General features: G+C 36.4%; 1 protein-coding gene across 5 annotated transcripts in view; it reads right to left on the bottom strand.

The window, feature by feature from the left end:
- Positions 1-20,483, bottom strand: part of inpp4b (inositol polyphosphate-4-phosphatase type II B) — a 199,897-nt gene that overhangs the window by 36,264 nt on the left and 143,150 nt on the right. For all 5 annotated transcript variants that reach the window (XM_032563682.1, XM_032563683.1, XM_032563681.1 and 2 more), the window contains 3 exons: positions 16,049-16,150; positions 11,445-11,553; positions 1,016-1,199 (listed from right to left, as the gene is read on the bottom strand). In XM_032563682.1, the coding sequence (XP_032419573.1) occupies positions 1,016-1,199; positions 11,445-11,553; positions 16,049-16,150 (395 nt within the window). The remainder of the gene's footprint in view (positions 1-1,015; positions 1,200-11,444; positions 11,554-16,048; positions 16,151-20,483) is intronic.

Here is a 20,483-nt window from a genome sequence, read left to right on the forward strand (position 1 = left end):
GTGTCTAATCAAGGATGAGAGGAAGCGGTGACGGAGCGAATGTACCAATTAAGGAGGCTGATTGGGCTCTGTTCCACAGTGGCACAAACAATCTCTCCCACAACAGATTGCAATCTGACAGCACCAGATGTAATTCATTAATTATACTGATAAAAAATGCTCCAGCTCCATAAACCACCATACCGCACTTGTTTGCATTTGTTTAGTTTTTTTTTTTGTGGGAGATTGTCTATTAAACTGAAAGATTAAAAATCGTTTGTGGAAACTTTTACATTTTTGAGTATCTTATTTTCAACACAAACCTGTTGGCAGAAAAGTGCAGCTTGTGTGAAATCCCCATTAAAATAAATGTTTACAGATTTTTAATTGTGTTTTTTGGTCACATTTTGGGGATTTTATCCATAAATTATGAATTTTATAGAAATTTCTCAATTCAGTTTGGTTCTTCCAAGTCTCTGGAAATGGAATTTATTAATTTTTTGGTTGCATTCAGTCTAAGGGCTTTGGATTGGGTTTGCATTACTACAGATATAAACAAGCTTATCTGAGAACATTTGGAAAGTTTAATGAGAAATTATAGATTTAAAAAAATTTATTTCAATATTATCCATTGGCAAAATACATTGTAGTGGCCAAACCTTTCAGGAGTCAGCGCTGTCATACAAATTTCCAACTTGTTCTTTTACCTAAGATTTCTATTAAACAGGAACTAAAATAATTATTCATGGACACTTTAACAGTTTTGAGTGTCTTCTTTTCAACACAAACTGTTGGTAGAAAATATGTAGAAAATCCCTTTGTGGGCCTCCAGTGAAACAGTTTACACCAACATAATCCACAGTCGACATTTAAACACCATCATTAAAATGAATTTGAAAATTAGGTATGAATGCAAATGAATTCTGACAAACTTTATCTTAAGAGTTTGTCTGTTGCTGTGGATTGAGATGGAGAGCAATGAAGAGGTAGCTGAGATGCAGGCGAAGGAAGATAGGAGATTTAGTTGCTGGCTCACCTTGTCGGAAAGGCTCTTTAGTGCATCCTTGAGTCCGGAGGAGGAGTGTTCAAGGGCGGCCTGGAGGAGCTGGTCAGCCAAGCTTGTGATGAGGGGCTGGAGGAGACTCACGGTGCTGAGTACCTCCTGAGCTTTGGCTGTGTGCTGAGGGGAGTAGTAGATACACTGGTAGGCAGTGCTAAAGCTGTGATACAAGAAGAGAAAAAGAAGAACAAAAAATTAATATTTGAACAGTCAAACTACAGCTGCATGGCTGTGAACTGAAAAAAGCGTTATCTTTGGAAAGATGTATGAGATTGGCCCAATTTTTAAATTAAGTCTGCTGTGATGTAAGATTTAAAGTCATGAGAAATTAGGACGTCCCATTAAATATGGATTTCTTTATTAGGAAGAGTTCATATGTTGATGTATAATGATTTAATGGCACTTAAAGAACAAACGTTAGCCTTGTGTCACTTAATAAGTAAACGCTATCAACTTTTTCCTCAGCTTCCTAGCTGAGGAAAAAATAAAGACAAGCTTCCGCTAACAGGCTTAAATAACTTTCCAATAATTTTCTTTGGTAATAGTGTTCTATAGTTAGTTTTTATTTGATATTGTGAGATATTGCGCTACTTTGCAATAAGTGGGAAGCTAGGTATTATCTGCATATTCAAAATAAATAATAATAATAACAAGCAAGGCAGTTTATTTTGCCCTCTGCCAGTCTGATATTTTTCTGACCAAAGTTTCTCCCACTTCACACTCTTTAGCTGTGACAGGTTTTTTCTTTTCATTATTATTATTTCCAGCCTGTTTCAAGTTACCCAGCAGCATCACAATGAGATCAATATCTGGGCTTTGACTCCATTTCCCAATGCTCAGCCAGTGTTTGATGGAGTAACTGGTATGTTTTGGATAACTGTCATATTGCAGTGTTCAGTTAAGTTCAGCTTTATTTATTTATTTTTATTTATTGTCCTTCAGCTCCTTCTGATTCACGGTATATTCACGGTGGATTCTATGGTGGTAAGTTAGGCAGATCCTGCGGCAAAATATCCCAAACCATGACACTTCCACCTCCATATCTCCCAGCTGGAGTTCGATTCTTTTAATGGAGCAACCAGAATTTAACTGTATTTGTGTACAAAACATTACATTTCATCTGTCCATTAGTTTTTTGTCTACTTTCTGCCTGGCAGCCTATAGTCAGGTCAGATGTTTTTCTTAGAGAACAATACTTTGTTCTCTTAAACTTGGGCAGTCTTTTTCTGATTTCATCCACTTTCATACTAAAATTAGCAAGAGCCTGCTGAAGGTTCTATGATCACAATTTCGGGTTTTTGGAGACCAGGAATGTTGGTAGTTGTTTTGAATGTTTCCATTTGCTAGACTGTTTTCCAGACAGTGGAAAGAATGATTTAAAATAGCTTTGAGTTCTCCCTTAATCCCTTTTGTCTCTTGGAAAAACACAATTGCAGTGTCGTAATTATTTCACTTTCCATTCCTTGCTTCTATGTTGGTTTGAAACACACAGCGAGAACTCAAAACTTGTAAAAAAACATTGAAATGTTTCTGCCATTCCAAGTGAGACAAAAGAAGGAACAGAATAATTTGTCATGCAAGAGATTTTCTTTTTTCAACAATTATTCAGGCCGACTTTTCTCTGAGTTTTTCCATTTCTCTTCCAGGCATGACTGTGGTTAGAAGATGTCTGTAGGTGAAAGAAATGCATAGTAGAGCTGTGAAATTACACACTGAATTGCTTTGAGTTTCACATTTGGTTGTGTTGCGGTTCAAAGCAGCTCAAAACAAAACAGTAGAAAAATTTATTACTCCAAACACTGATTTTAACATTATTTAACACTAGCAATACTATTTGCATACCAGTTCTATATATATATATATATATATATATATATATATATATATACAGTATATATATATATATATACTTATTGCGCTTAAGTGCTAGAATTGCCACTTATAAACTCATCTACTGAGAAATAGGAATATTTGTTCTTCAATTAAAAATGTGGGTTTTTGAGCAGAAGGACCAGGGTTGAATTAGGAACAGTAGATATTTGTGTGGGAGGAACTAAATCAGAAAGAACTGGAAAATGTTTTTCAGGATGAGCAGAATACATCTGCAACCAAGCAGGTATGAATAAGAATTTGGAGTCAAAGGTCAGCATCTGAGAATGACAATGTAGAATTTTACTTTTAAATTGACATTTAAGGCTTCTAATACCTAAAAAAACAATTTACCCATATTGATCTATTTGAGTTCTTCCCATCCAATAGGAAGCAGATTTAGCTTAAATCAAATATCCTACACTGCAATTCAATACAATAATAATGAAACTCAAAATTTCATTACCAATAACATAAACATCTTCACTTAAATGAAAGCCATAATTTAATTCTGCATCTAAAAAAATGTTTTTATTTCACAAACCAAACTGTTATATGTGTGGTTTGTAGTCAGCCATTTGTCCAGAAACAGTAAGTATTCTGCATGACAGGAGTCAGTGTTTATCCATATAACAGAAAGTAATCCAGTCATAAGATTCAAAACATAAACAAATGATAGCAGAAGCTGCTCAGTGTGTTGGAGTCATGTAAACATCACAGCAAAGGTTTTTTTTTGGGATGCATTTTATCATCAGTTGGGATGAACAGTTTCACAGCCTGAACTGTCAAAGTTGGACCTGCAGTCCAATGCCAACTCATTTGCATTCAATAAATAATTAATCCCTTTCCAGTCTAATCAAACATCCTCCTCTGCTCACGTTCCTGTGACTTTCAATGAGTTTCCTCTTACTTCTTTTTGTCTGATGTGATGTAGAGCGGTGCAGTCATTTGTAACCTCCCCCCCAGGCTCGGTTGAAGTCAACTCCTCCAGGCTTTATGTAGGTCAGAACCCAGAGTCAGATGTAAACCTGGCTCCTAACGTTGTAGTTAAACATTTTGCATGTGAATCTGCCTTTTGAGGAACAGCCTTACCGTATGCATTGACATGCATCAAAATTTTCAAGGTCAAAGTGAATGTTGGCCATGAAAAACGTCTTCGGTAAGCTAATTTTAAAATTCTGGCCTTGTTGTTTTGCCTAATGAGGCCCCTGGAGGACGACCGCCCAGAAAGTGGAAGATAATCAAAGCAATTATTGAGTGAAAGTAAAACATGGTGCGGTCACTAACGCAGAAGGCCATCTTTTCTACAAGACTACTTCTAATTTACCCATACCTTAAAGCGATTGATTTCCACCAAAGACACCTTCAAAAATGCAAAGAACAGTAAAATCCATTTTACCGCTTCATCCCTTGTGTGTTTACACTGATAAAAGACCATAAACGATCTTCCACAGGAGAAAAAAAGCTTCAAAAAGAAGCAAAGGAGAAAGCAGTTGCTTTACTCTGATTCAATAACAGCACTGTTGACTCATAAGTACAAATCCAATCCCATTAGGAAACATATGCAGACGGTAATGAATGCGAGAACCTGCCACCTGATGCTGAAAGGACAGAATTGATCCCTTCCATGGCTGGCTTTGGCAGGGAAATTTAATTGCCTCATCAGGGTTGTTGTAAGTCCAAACAGGTCAACAAAGATTGCAAAGTGAGCGAAGGCAAAACAGCATAAATCTGTGAATGCAAATTTGATAAGAGGCCAAGGGGGTTGCACATTTCATTTCAAGCCTTGGGTATGTTTCCATCTCCAGCATATTTAAGGGCTTGTGTTCTGTGTGTCACGTTTTTAAACACCGTGCCAAGACAGAAAGCTGCAATATAATCCAGATACAATAACCCTGCAGTAATTATTGCTTATGTAAGAGGTAAATATTTATGTTTTATTGAAGATGTGACAGAGAGGCGATTGGACTGCTGAGAAATATTAGATCCTAGTGCCACCGAGCTAAGAGGGCGGACAATTTTCCCAGAAAACAATATTTATGCTTGCCTGACTCGTCTTAATGTTAAATGTTACTTTACTTGTTAGTTGTTATAAAGATGAAAATTACATTGAAATTATTCAAAGATTAGAAAGAAGAGATCTTTTTATTTACTCTGTTCACAATGACTTTATACGTGGTGGAAATGTTAACGTAATTAGACTTTGTAACATGAACACAAGTCATTTATCTAGTTATCTAGTCTAGTCTGGTTGCTACATGAACGAGAGCTCAAAGAGCTATTAGTTTACATTTTTAATGAAAACCTCTAAAGAGACTCAAATTTGTGACTGATCTGTCATGATTTGTAGTGAGAGGAACCAAACAGAAGCAGGAGGCAGGAACAACCATGTAGAGAACGTATTCATGTAGAGAGTCCAACATCAGTGTCATTGAAGGATGTGCTACCTCACACAAACTCAGGGCCCGGGGGCCAAATCCAGCCCGCGATAGCTTCTTATGTGGCCCTCCGGACTCCAGAGGAACGCAGAACAGCGTTAAATATTAAATATTATTTTAGCAAACAAATTAAAGCAGTTTTTATCTCTTTACTGCTAAATTACATCAATCAGTACCTACAGTTTTTCAAGGAAATTCATGCAAAATCAACAGTTCACGTTAATTTATAATTGTGAGTTTATCAAAAACTTTCTTCAAAACTGAGACCAACAAAGGGTTTAAGTGAAGCTAACTCCCACCTCCAGGGGGCAGCATTTGTTACTTCTACTACACAGTTACCTCAACCTGACTTGGTATCAAATTATCGTCCGGTTGATGTGAAGAGTGAGAAAAAGTCACATTTACCGTCATACATAAGTGCAAATATTTTTGAAGTAGCGTCACAAAATCTGTAATTTCAATTACAGAGAAAAAAAATCACAAAAACAATCATGGAGGACGTAATCACTGTGAAAATATGTTAAATATCTTTTCATTTTAAGAAGTAATTGTCAAATGCAGACTGCTATTTTTTAATATTTTTACAGTTTTTTTAGTGGGTTTTATCAATATATTCTTGCACAATTGACCCTTTTAGAACATCCTGATGCGAATGTAATCCCAGTATCTTGATTATAGTATCCGAAAAATATGTGCTTATTTTTCTCAATGTAGTTAGGGAGACTATCTCTAGGAATCCATCACTCCTTTTCATTTTTGATGACGTCTTCCGTCTTTCCAAAGGCTTTTACAGTTTCCTGTTTGTTCATTTAAAAAAGCTCCAACATTCTTTACAACTTCAAAGACAACATTAGAAAAATAAACGAGTGTAGAACAACACTTCATCAGTTTAACTTCAATGCAGGAGGCAATTGGTACAGATTAAACTGGGGAAACTGGCCTCTTCGAAGTGAATTTCCTCCTCAGTTTAAACACACTGATCAGTAGGTTTGTCTAGAAATAGTACTAAGAGAGAGCAAAGCGCTGGGCCCAGTGGCCTAATTAAGCAAGTATACATGGCACATGGTTAATTAATAGTGGAGAGGAAATTAATGAAAAGCCAGAGGCCTCCTGCTGATAGCTAGCAGGAATTAAAATGCAGCTACGTCAGCAGAATTCCCTGCAACCTTTTACATGACGGTCAAAGTCTTCTCTTCCATTTTTTTTTTTATAGCTCACTTTAATCAGGGTTTATATATATACCAGCCCACTTCCACAAGGTAAAAACACACGGCTACCTTCAGATGCAACCCCAAGGATCTGATCTCTGTCCAAATCATCTTAACTGTCAACCCTCGTTAGTTCCTGAATCTCTGATCTCATCGCCATCCGTTAGAAAAAAAAGTCAAAGCTGTCCTCAATGATGCAGAGAAAGACAAACCATGATCTGTGACCAGAGAAGCCTCAGGGCTTCTGCCAGCCACCTTCTCCTTCAGTCGCTGGTTCCTGGATGTGGTTGACTCAAGAGCTGGCGATGAACTACAAGCTGCTGTCCATCAACATGGGGTCCCAGTCACTGCCAACGGCCTGGCCCTTTTTTCCTCACACAGACGAAGAATCCTGGGAGAAAGTTATTTTGTTGGACAACATGCTGCTCGTCACACTAAATCTGAAATCAGCCCCAGGAGACTTAAGTTAGGGCTGTGTGGTTTCAACCACTCTCTTTGCCCAAGAAATGTGACATCTGGCTTTGCTGCTTGACACAGATGCCTGGCGAACCAACAGAGCCTCCTCCCTCTCTCTCTGTAAAGGAGGACACATTTCAAACAGAAAGTGTCCTACTGATGACCTACTGCACATCTTAAGCTTATCTACTAAGTCCAGGTCAAAAAACAAACAATAATTTTCCTAAAATACATCTATAAGAAAATCTGTTCGATCATAGGTAGGGACGCAAAACAATAATCAACTAATGGTTAATTGTCGATTAATGGTTTGTAAGATTCAAATTAGTTCCAATTGATTAACTGATAACGTCTGCTTAGAACAGTCTTTCTCAAATTGTGGCCCTGGACTACTGCTCTGCAAGGCACTGAATGCAAACGGCCATTTATTTGCTGTGACATGAACTTGTTCATGGAGGATTTAGTGTTTCACATATTTTATTTTCATCTCTTATTTTTTTAATTCAGCAACATAATAGGTTCCTGTTTTGTTATATTTTCTAAATATGTCTAAGTTCAGCAATGTGAGAAAACCACAATCAGTAAGTATTTAACACAGGTGACACAAAATATTGTTTAAATGTATTGTGCTATTTTTCTAAAACAAAAATCAACATATTATGAAAGATTTTTAGCCTTTCATGAGTCTTGGATATGAAGATGAGGGCTTTAAATTTCAACTTGCATCAATGTTTGATATTTTTATTTTGAAATAAGATAGTAAGTATCATTTGATGTCATTTGAGATGGCCAGTTGCCTAGTGACAGTCGAAGGATTTTTCATTTGGTTTACATGCAACACACTTACCTGCCCCAGTATTAAGGTAAAAATTGTTTGCACAGTTGAATTTTGAGTAAAACTGTCTTAATTGTCAGCCTGTACCAACGCAAGGAGAGCACTGTTACACAGCTAATAGATTATTATTTATTATTCTGTAGAATACTTTACTTTATTCTGTAGAAAAGACTTTACTGGAAAACTGAGACCATCTCTGAGAATCCAAAAGTTGATAGTTTGAGAAGAAAAGGATAAAAAAATCCTCTTGCATTTCAAACAAGCATTTAGGGAGTAATGCATGCACTGAAGAAAGATAAAAAGGAAAATGTGCAGTTTTTCTTTTTAAAATTGAGGAATACAGTGGTCAGAGATGGAACATATTGCACTCTTGTTCTATTGCCAAGTTTGGCCGGCGCAGGTTGTTAATGGCTCCAGAAAGATCCCATTGTCCCCTCTTCTACTGTCCACAGAACAAAGATGAATGGCTCTTTTATTACCATCCTGCTAACACATCTGTGCTCAGGTTTTCCTTTTTTTCCAGTCCCTTCCCATCTTCTATGTCATGATTTAATATCATATCGAACGGCCAAGTCTCACATCTCACCAATTGTCCATTTTTTAATCAAACATAATTAGAAAAGAGTGCATCTTCAAAACGAGTGGGTAGGCTGGGTGAAGTTTAATTATCCTGGAAATGTATATTTTTGGTAAAACAGACTCAACTTGTGCTGAATTTTCAGGGAATCTCAGCTGGAAATATCCAGACCGCTCTGCACTGACACACAGAGTGGCTCATTTAGTAGTTTCTTTAAAATGTAGAGCCTGGGTCCACTCCTGTTTCTGACCACATTCCAGGTCAAACATGAACTGCACATTGCACAGCGCAGGTCGCAGCCAGTTAGCCAAGTGGAAAATTGGAAAATTTGAGCTACAGTGAGTCATTAGCTAAATCAAATACGAAACAAAAAGCTCCATCTCCCTGGGGAGTTACCTCTGAAGCCTAATCTCTTACGCAAAGTAAATGATTTCACTTCAGTGGTTTCTCAGACATATGCTAACCTTATCACTGTTCATGCAGGCAGACAGAACTGGCCATCTTCAGCAAATTCACTTCTTTATTTTTTAATCTGCAAAAGCCCCAAACTATTTTCCCATCAGTTTTTTTTCCATTTCATGCCCACACTTCACCCCTCTTCATCTTTTCTTTCCCACTCGTTCTGGTGCTGCAAACTCTGTAACTAATTAGATCTGGCATGGTCTGTAATGACTTTGCACTCTATGGGGAGCAATGATGGAGAGAAAAAAAAATCACCTTTTGCTTCTTTAGGCATCAGTCAAGTGGCCACATGCTGACATACAGCTCCAACCTCCAACCTCTGAACAAATAAAGCAAAAATCCGCAGCATCTCGCTGATCTGAGGTTTCGCAATGCAGGCTAGGCTACACAAGAGTGCAATTTCACTCATAACACTGTTACAACAAAAATGGCCTCGTTACAGTCTTTGTGAAGCTGTCAGTGTTGTTCTCAAAGAGAATAAGAAAAATACAAAGCATTCAGCTCTCAGTCGTTTGCTGACAGTAATGATCTTTTGGTCAGTGAACGAATCATTAAGTAGCCGTTTTCTATACGGCATCATCCACATTTTATTGACAGATCTGGTAAAGATGTGTTTATATCTTTAAAATAAATTCAGCTTTTACTGCAGTAGCAAAATATCATAGAAGAAAATGGAGAAAAACAAGATTAATAAAAAAAAAAAATCAACAAAGACACTGGTGCCGTAGTTATCGGGTATGACAGACTGTTAGGATCATTGTAGATTAAAGGCAAAAAGAATGTTGCCAATTTCACAAAAAAACTACAAAAAACTGTATTTACAAGAAAAAATAGGACAAAAAAAGTTCATGCAGGATTCACTGGACCCTCCTGGGATTGCGGCAAAGTTACATTTGTCAGAAAAAACACAAAGTTTGGCAGCTCTACGGTTAAAGTGGTACCTTTAAGAGATGAGTATCTGGATGTTTCCCTCAGTGAGTCTGGACTCTTTTTCCAATATCACTACAGCTTCCACCTGGTTCAGGCAAAGATGTTGAAATTTAGCCCATCTTCACAGCCATCGAAACTTTTTCACCAAATTCAGACAGCAGTATAAATGCCGACAGCTTTTGACTTTTCAATCAAGTAAAATACAAATCATAGCAGAAAGCTATTTTATTGCAGAGCTCAAACACAGAAAGCTGTGGTGTAACGTAAGCTCAGTTCTTATCATGAATCATTAATGATCTGACAGAAAGTAGTTAGAATAAAATGAATTAATGATTTAACAATCCAACTGTCAATGGATTTATTAGTCACAAATATTGGGTTTGACATTTGAAGTGCATAATGTGGAAAAAAAAAAAAAATTGTGATACCTCATGCTTTTATGTTTTTATCAGTACTTATTTTTACTTTCGGTGCCTAAAGTCAGAATTGAACGTTGAAAGGAATCTTTAGTTTTCTTCTTGGAACCAGTTGAAGAAATACATGACTCTAAAGGTGTCTCTACATGTTTTTAAAGTTCTTATTGGTTTTGAGAAGGAATCATCTGTGCGTAAATGTTTTAACTGGGGAATCTTTTATTTAATTTATTTACGACAGAGTTAATTTTTTCTGTTTTGTTGCGAACAACCTCTGTGTGCCACTGCCAGTTCTGGCCAGGATTCTTTTACAAAAGAGATTTTTAATCTTAAAAGGGAAGAAATGCGAAACAAAGGTTAACAAAGGTTAAATAAGAAATAAAAAACAAGTGTATTATTTCGCTAGATATACTGTAATTCCGTTTTCAGTTTTTCCTCATGTAAAGGTATTTTCTGTCCAGCTAATTGAAAGGTGTAACAATTAGCTGTTACACTGTTTAATTAGCGGTGCAACAGCTAATTGATCACATTGTCACATAATGACAATGTGATTAATGATCACCTTTTTAAGAGGTGTCGATTCCCTCATATCATATAAAACTATATGATATGATAAAGGCTATATCATACTGGCTTCCGTGGTAAAATACTTTTTAAAAAATTTTTTATGGATTGCTTGAAGAAAAAGTGTCGAAATCTGTCTTCCTGAATACAGTAGCTGTTACTGTGAACGTCTGACATGGTTCTCCAATAAAAACAACACAATTTCTCTTCATAAACTGAATTTTTTTCTGGCAACCAGCCTGAATCCAGCAGTGACTCCATGTTGTCCGCTGCCCTTCATGATCTGTGGCTCTTCGATGAGAAGCTAACACGCTTGATAAAGCTGAAAAATGCTTGCCTGGGAAAAGAACAGGTGGAGGGGACATTCTAACTCTCCAAACCTTTTCCATCAAGCCTGTTGCCTCCGGTCAAATTAACCTGTCAAATCCTGCAAAGCTCAAGTCTAATTTCAGCATGAATTGGAGTTAAGTAACTGGCTCAGACCTCACAAATCAAGTCCATGGGGCAGAAACAAATTTCCTGCCAGTTTTAATTAAGAAGTTAAAATCTAGTTCTTAATAAAAGCCTTTTTCATCAGAATGCTGCTTCAATTAATTCACCCACACTTTCCTTAAATACATCCCTCCTTAAGGGAAATCTTTGTTTTTTTTTACCTCTTCTTCTCTGCTTCATATCTGCTCAGGAGACGCTGCAGGCCGCCACACTTAAAGCCCTGGAAGTGGGCTGCTGGAGCACCGACAGTGATAATGTCATACAAAGCATCTGGAAAGAGGGGAAAAACATATTTTAGTTTGCTGAATTTAAAATATGGAGACAGATAACTAAAATGCAGGAAGCTCCTGAGGGGCTTGAAAGAAAAAAAACCCATGAATATAGCAGACAAAATTTTAAATCTAAACTCAAATTGAATTAAAGTCATGAAGAAGCACAATTTCAGCAGTTGATAACACCTCACAAACATATTTTATTATAACACAATGCATTCAGCGCAAGTGGGAAAAATATGACTGAATATGAATCAGTTTTTACAGCAAATATATTTCTAATGAGGTGGCTCAGATGGCTTTTACAGCAAATATAGATTAGAGCCAAAATGATTCCCATATTCAAAGAAATCAACACAAACTACTAAATTAACTAAAGTCCTGTGTAATAAAACAGACTGGAGCAGGAAACATCTATTAAAATTCTTATTAAATTTTATTAAGCAAAAAAGCCTACGATGGCTTTTCAATGCAGTCGAATACGTTGCTCAGGTGTGAGACACAAGTCTTCAAAACTTGAGGCTTATTTGCACTTTGACCTTCATTGCTTTACATTTTAGTAGAGCATATAATAGCATATAACTTCACTCTCTCAGAAAGAGAACAAAGGTACTTTCAAAGAAAGATAAAGGTCTGGCATTGTTTCAGGACTGAACCTGTATTTCATATATTACCCCCTCTCTCCTACATATTCACAGCTTGGTTTTGAGGTCGATTGGTCCCATGTTAGACCAGAAGGACAGCCAATGTCACAGTGCTTCACTCCAATTTGCACATCAGCCTCAAAATTAAATAAACACTTCACAGACAGCCAGGCAGGAACAAAGGTGCTTAGAGCAGGTCTTGTTTTGAATGACTAATGACTGAAGCTGACAATTAAAAACAGAAAAAAACCACGGTATGTGTGTATGTGTGTGTGTCTATTTGTTTTTTGGCCATGAATGCAATTTAAAAGGACCTCCATTAAGGTTAAAGCAAACTTAAAAAAAGAGATTAACAGGAAAATGCTTTGCTTCAATTGAGTCCTGCTGGGATTTTCTGTCATATACTTGGTAGTACATGACTGATATATAGTTGTTATGCAACACTGTGTGGAAGTTTTAATCCCCTCCATTCCCTGTCTTATTGTTCTTTATATTTTAATCCAAAGGGACACCATCTCTCCTAATCTTTGGACTTTGTTGGGTTTATAAACTAATTTTCTGCCTGGTGCCTGACCATAAATGTATTTTGCTCATTGTGCATCTAAGATGTATGAAAATGAACAAATGGTGGACAAAAGATACAGCATGAGAACCATTCAATATTATATAGCAGCAGATGAATAGTTTCTGATAGTTATATATGGGGAAAAAATACAGCAATGAAGCTGATCATCTACTCTATGCCAAGTTTTCAGCAAATGGCTCTTTGGTGGTAAAATCCTATTTTCTATGTGTCAAACTGTTATGTTCAGCATTTTAACAGATTCAAGCATAAATTGGGATTAAATCATGTTTTTGTGACAAGCTGCTGATAAAGTCCCAAAGATAGTTACTGACTATGCCTAAATGACTGAGATCTGGAAGTGGTAATGTGATGGACTAGTAAAAGTAAAACACCTGTATCTGAGACTGGAGCTATGTGGGAGTTTTACTGGTTTGGGATTGCTGCTCTTGAATCAATCCAGTGATGGTTTAAAGTTAGGAACTGAAATGATAAAAACCAAAATCTTAAAGTATTCTTGGTGCGGTTTCTAGTGCAACACATTAGTACACTAAGAGAAAACTACGAGTAACTTCAGCAAGATATGGAAGCTTGTTTTAAGTAAAAAACTCCTTTCACATTGATGGAAAAGCATTGAAAGCTTGTAGAGGCTGGCCCAGTTTATTTCACCAATAAACTTGGTGAAATTCTTTGGCAATCAGATTGGCGTATTTAAGAAAAGTACACTAGCTAAGACAGAAAACCTTTTGTGAGACTTTGAAACAGGGTGGGCGACATAGACTTTGTAGTAGCATTTTTATGACTGTTGTCATGATTTGGTAAATTACACTTTTAATTAAAAGTTGACACTTTTAATTGACTTTTAATGCAGGTTTTAATGCATTATAATATGACATCAAAATGTCATTATTTACCAAATAATGCAAAGTTAACACTTTTAATGACACTTTTAGTGCAGCTTCACGTTAAAAGAATGACACTTTATAACAGTCATAAACATTCATGAAGACTCCTTCATGTTCATGGCAGGTGTTATGTCATATTTATGACAGTTATATCAGTCTAATGCACTCCCCTTCAAATAAAGTGTTACCCAAAATTCTTATCACAAGAATTTTTTTATGATAATAAATAAACAATATAATAAATTCTACTTTAAACTGTCGCCACAGATGAAAATAAATAAGAAAACCACAGCAGACTAAAGGAGGACTGATGCATTTGCCATTTTACTCACTTCTTCATATACCACTGTAACAGAGTTTTCCTAACTCTTTTCCAGCAGCAGCAGTGAACCAGCAGGAAGAGGTAACAGAACATCAGGTACAATGACCAATCTGAGACTGATTTTCAGTTTTTCTTTTCACTTTTGTTATCCCTTTCTCAGTTAATCAACAGCAGAATGAGGCGTTAAAAAAGCAAAAAGACAGAGGAGCTTTTGTAAAGAGGAAACTGATTGTGGCGGTCAAAATGAGTGGTTATAATTCACACACAGCAATCTGTGCTGACAACAAAACATCTTCCTGAACAATGCTTTCAGCTCAGCTTTCCCAGACTAATGGTTTTCAGAAATATTTTACAGCTGTGAAAATCCATTCAGAGTAAAACAAATGAATTCTCTTCAGAGTCCCCAATGTTGTTATTTTTTCTGATTTCCCTTTTCTCGGGATGATCAATAGACAAAGTGAAAATAAATGGCTTTGCAACACTGAGTAGATTATACATCACATCTCAAGGAATTTTCTTTCTTACAAAAGAAAATGAGTAAATGGCATTAGTTAAACAAGAAAACTGAGCAACATTTAAGACCTGGGGCCTGAACTCAACAGTTTCATTTCTTACCTGGTTGTAAGGCTCAGGTAACAACATGAAAAGTAAAGCTGTGCCAACCAATCTGGTTCTTTAGTGAAAAAAATAATTGCCTCCTAAACCTAACAATCAGCCGTAAATAAGTTAACAGCAACAACTGCCAATAAGAATTTGCAAAACAGTTTTAACATCAGAGTGGAAAAATTTTGTCATTAAAAAAGTCTTAATTCAGACATATTTCGAGGGTTTGAGCATGAACTTTGTGCTTGGGGTGATGTCATTTCGTCTCAGTCAGACTTAAGTCTGGACTTAAAGTAGGTCACACTGAAACCTACATTTCTTGTTTTGATATATTTTGGTAAATCGACATATAATCAACTGTGAAAATGATTTTAAATTTGCCAAATTTCATCCTTAACTAACAAAAACGTTCTCTAACAACGCTTTCTATAAATATGTGCTTCCTTTCTATTGCTGCAGTAATTTCTAAAGCTCTGTAATTGGTCCACTTACTTTTTATTAGAATTATTTATTTACCATGCTTGCAGCAACATCAAGCCATTTTTGGATGTTTGCAAAACAAATGAAGAGAAATGTGACAAAATGACTCACTGTACAAAACGGTAAATTTTTAAAAAGTTCACTTTGTAGTTTCACATTACACTGGTAATAAATTATCCAACATTCCCCTTTTTTCCTAAGTGCCGTTGTGAGGTTAGCAAAGCCAGCGATGCTGTAGTAAGAGTGGAGAGATCTCAAACCACACATTAGCCGAGCACCTCAGCCGAACAGTGAGTTACCTAGAAAATTGGGCCCAAAGAGGCTAATTATCAGCGTGTCCACCAATCAATGAGCCAACTCCTTCAAGGTCAGTTTTGATATGGTTTTACCATTTTCTTCCCCCTCCTTGACAGAGAAACAAAGTCTTAGACCGATATGATGATTTGATCTGGCTTAACTCATCTTTCATCCCTCAGGTCCTCACTAGAAGAATGACAGTTAATCCCCGTGTTTGTCTTCCCGTCTTCCCATCAATCATCCTGTGTTTAGTTGAAATGGAGCCCGCTCACCGACAGAAGGGAAGCAGTTAATACACAGAGACAGTTCCAGGCCAAGAGCGGCCTGCTGCCGAGCATCCGCAAAACAGACAACCTATTATTTCACTCCGCTAAAACGCAAAGGGCTTAATTAGTATTTTGTCTGGGTTTTTTTTCAGGCCAAAGTAATTCTCACCTTTCAACCTGAGTTATGGTCTAGAAACAGCCAGCCTGAGTCCTCTGAGTATTTCTGACAGATGGAAAATCGAGCACAGAGAGACAAGAGTGTGACTAGAACCACAGAAGCTTTTCCAACATACACCTGCTGAGATGGAAAAGGCGAGCGATCAAATGCCTCAGTTTTTTTCTCACTGAATTGTCCTTGAAGTATCTTTTAATCACATTCTGAATTTAACACACCCGGTCCTAATTAAACAGTACCTGTTCTTTGGGGGCATGTCACTCTCATCCTCTGTGTGTGCAGGTTTATTGGGATGAACTCCAGAGACTTCTGGGCTTTGCAGCAACTCGGCTTGAATGAACCTGAACGAAGAAAAAAGACAAAATCAAAATCCAGTTGTCCGTTTCAAATGAAAACCAGACATTTAAAGACATTCTGAATGAGGGAAGTATGATTTGATTTATAATAACAGCGTACACGTCTGCACATCATGAAGTCGGCCAAACAATCGGAAAAGTAACACATCAGACTTCAACATAAAGATATTTTTAGCACAGATGTGAAACATTTATCAATACAGGAAGGGTTAAAATATTTCTAAATCTCTGGGACTTCAGGGAACTGCATTTTTCACAAATAGACAAACATGGGGCAGTGATGAAACTTCACAGGCCTAACAAAATTACTCCAACAACGAACCTCTTTCAGAGGGTTGCAGTAAAATCCAAAACAGCATCTAAAGTTGTCAGAGTTCAAGTCAGAGTTCCCAAGTCAACAATTAGAAACACAGACTGGAAAAAAGTTGTTTATGCTGGAAAACCACTCATTTGGGAAGAATTAAAATGATTCTGAAAAAGAGTGGGTCAAAATATTCATTATGACTTATTGGTAGCAGATGTTGCTAACAAGAGTGACACGGCAAGTTATTAAATGTAGGGACCTGATACTTTTCTCATCGGACATAGGTTGATATTACAGTATTTTTCCCATTATTGATCAAAACACCTAAATTAAAAAATGCTTTTTATTATTTTTTTTACTGAAACATTTAACATAATTGCAAAAACAGAAAAATGCTGCAATGAGACAAACACTAATAGTACTGTACAAGTTCAAGTCTATAGAAATATGGCTTGAACTTCTCAAACACCTTCTAGAGTTTATTTAAAACAGGATAAGTCACCAGATCATCACAGGGCAACACAAACACTCACAAGACACATAGTCATGCACACACCTACAGGTAAGAAAAGACCAATAATCTAAGAGTCATGTTTTTGGAGAGAGGGCGTGAACCCGTACACACAGAACATGCTAACTCTATGCAATGAGATGCCAGGCTGGGATTAGAACCTTATAAACTGCAAAGCAACAATCTGTGCCCAACTGTGTCGATGTGTATCCCCCCAGTTTGTCAAACCAGTACAAAAAAACAGGCATTTTTAGGTTCCCTAAAATACTGTTCAAATTTTGACTTGTCCTGCTCCTGTGAACCAAATATTGTGTATTGTCTCACTTTGTGAACTGCATTGTACTGTTACACATGTAACAGTTTTCACCCAACACCTCTGAATTCATGACAAGCAGCTTCACACATAATTAACAAATCAAATGCAACATCATATCTGGTGACCAACCCCCCTAAGATAAATTTAAACAGATATTTTGCAAGGTCTTTTTAGATTAACCTCTTGAGTTTGGAGTCTATTTATGCCCGAATGATTCATATGTCAGATTTAAGTGCTTGACAAACATGAATAAAAATAATCTTTCCTCTCAAAATGGTCAGCGGCTGAACTAAGAGGGAGAGAAAAAGCCACCAAAGACAACAGTTTTATCCAACAAAAACATAAATACCTCCAGACTCTTGCACAGTTCTGCACATTCAGAGACTCTTCAACTCAATTCAGAGATGAAGCTGTTGCACAGATTCAGATGTACGTTAATCAGCTTCATGGATGTCAGATAGACAGTGAGAGGTGAGCATTGCAACATAGATAAAAAACAAAAAAAGAGGTTAAACTTCTAAATCAGGTTTTATCTTTATGTTATTGACAAAAATAATTATTCTAAAGTAAATATTCAGGCAAGGCCAAGCAGACAGGAAATAAAAATGTTCATATCAGAGTTTTAATCCAGGTTTGGATCAAAGTTTTAATGAAACACACTCATGTAAATCATGTAACAAAAGAAAAACATTTTTAAAAACTGTTGGGATGGAGGAAATAAATTACCTAAAGATTTCTGGTCATGTAGCACAATCGTGTGAGACAACAACTCCCGCTTTAACTTATGAGATAAAAAAAAACAGGACATATTTACAGAGAAGCACATCTTGGTCCTAAAAGTTTTTTTTTTTTATTAAAGTCTGAAGTAATTACAACCTTGGATGAACAGCAACACACGGCACATCGCATTGTGTCATTATTTCTTTAAGCAAAGTAACCCAAACCGCAGAAGCAAAAGGTGATATTAGTTGTATTTGTGCACAACAAGCCAATCTTGTCAGAGTCATTTTCTATGTGATATACAAAGCTTTCAGTGCAGCTCTTGATAACACTGTAATGTTTTGGTCAGCACAGTTTCTAGTAGCATATTGCTGTGGTACATAGTTCTGTAATGACTTTCTCTTCAGTTTGCATGTTAGTGAAGATTAAACTTCTGTTGACAAAGACTTTAATCATCTTTCTGAGAGCAAAAGATGTAGTTCACCATTGCAGCGAAGCTTCCTCTGCCTCATTGTGCTGATAAAGCTCTTCAGAGCTGCCAAGATTATTCCATGAAACAGCTGTATGTTATTTTTTAAGCAGCTATGGATATGTATGTTAAGCAATTGATTCGATTAAAATTGCCACACTTCAAACATTTCCAAACTAATTTATCCTTCAATGCAGTGGCAGTTTCTCATACAAAAATAATTACTAAATATTTGAGTACATGTAGTTAGGGTTTTAAGATTGTCACCTGATTATTTAGAATGTTCTGGTATTTTAATTAATTTAGGATATTTATATATGTTTAGGTTAGTCACATTTGCTAAACTCTGCACATTTATGGTGAAGATGGTGTAAAAAGCATATTATTGTTGCTATGGAGACCTGCAGCTGTCTAACAGCAAGCTTAGCTCTCACTGCGCATGTGTGCAGGATAAACTTGATTATTGCTCTGATTGAAGTTGTGGACAAATGTAATTACTGTTTCCTTGTAACCATTTCCTGACTCATTAAGATCGGCAAATATCTGCCTTGAATACTTAAGAAAAGGACGACGTCGTTATGATTACCATGATAACAAGAGTGCATGTACAGCAACACTAAGCAAATTAGAATGAAATTAAATTAGAATATAATGTGCTTCACAAAGTGAGACACTTTATATAGGTTAATTACACTGATGTTTTCAAGCCTTTATTTCTGTTAGTTTATGGTAATTTTCTGTTTACAGATAATGAAAAAAAACCTCATTTAAGATCATTAAATTATGTCATACCCATAGAAAATAAACATTTTTAGTATTTGGTTTTATACCTAAAAAGGTACTTTTTTTCCCCAACATTATCTTTATTGGTTATTCAACAATGTTTCCAATAATATACAGGACATAAATGTGCTCTCACATCAAAGGAAAAGTTCAGGGTAGTTAAATTATTGTCCAACATTCAACTTGTGTTTCTTTGCATGCCAGGTCGTTATGGGATCTTTTAGAGCAGCACTTATTACATACAGAGTATATGAGAAAAGAAAAACAATGCCCCCAACCCCAAACCCCCTGAGAAGAAACAACAATTCCAACAATAACGGTTTCTCTATTTTCCAGGAATTAGCCCAAATTAGTTCAGTATTGTTCGTAGTTCAGAAAATACAAACTCGAATGTATAATTCAAAGTAAAGTAGTCAAGTATACAAATAAAGAAGATTATTTTAGGACACTGCAGGGGACCAACTGCAACTATAACTCACCCCTGACACCCCTCATATCCATGTTTTCTATATATTCCATAAAAGGACCCCAAATAATTTGAAAAAGCGATAGTTTCCCTTTTATAATGAAAGCAATCTTTTCCATTGGTAAGGTTGTGGATATTTCATTAATCCAGTTAATGAATTTTGGTTTACTGGTACTCTTCCAAGAGAGTGCTATGACTCTTTTTGCAAGTAGTAAATATAAATCCATGGCAGTAATAATCTTTCTGGACATTTGACGTCTGTCAGGATATAAACCTAGAATGAACAATTTGAGGTCAAGAACTAGTTTTATACCTAGTATAGTCTCTAGAGCTTGTTTAATCTCCCTCTAAAACTGTGTAACTTTCTTGCATTTCCAGATACAATGGAAGAATGTTCCCTTCTCTTCTCCACATCTAATACACAGGTCTGGGATGGCACCATTGTACTTATTAAGCTTTTCTGGCATCACATATGTTCTCATTAACCAATTATATAAAAAGGTACTTTTAATATGACAAATGGGCCTCAATGAAACATACAGGGGTTGGACAATGAAACTGAAACACCTCTCATTTTAGTATGGGAGGTTTCATGGCTAAATTGGACCAGCCTGGTGGCCAATCTTCATTAATTGCACATTGAACCAATAAGAGCAGAGTGTGAAGGTCCAATTAGCAGGGTAAGAGCCCAGTTTTGCTCAAAATATTGCAATGCACACAACATTATGGGTGACATACCAGAGTTCAAA

Source organism: Xiphophorus hellerii, chromosome 5, assembly GCF_003331165.1.
Source record: "Xiphophorus hellerii strain 12219 chromosome 5, Xiphophorus_hellerii-4.1, whole genome shotgun sequence".
Lineage (NCBI taxonomy): Eukaryota > Metazoa > Chordata > Actinopteri > Cyprinodontiformes > Poeciliidae > Xiphophorus > Xiphophorus hellerii.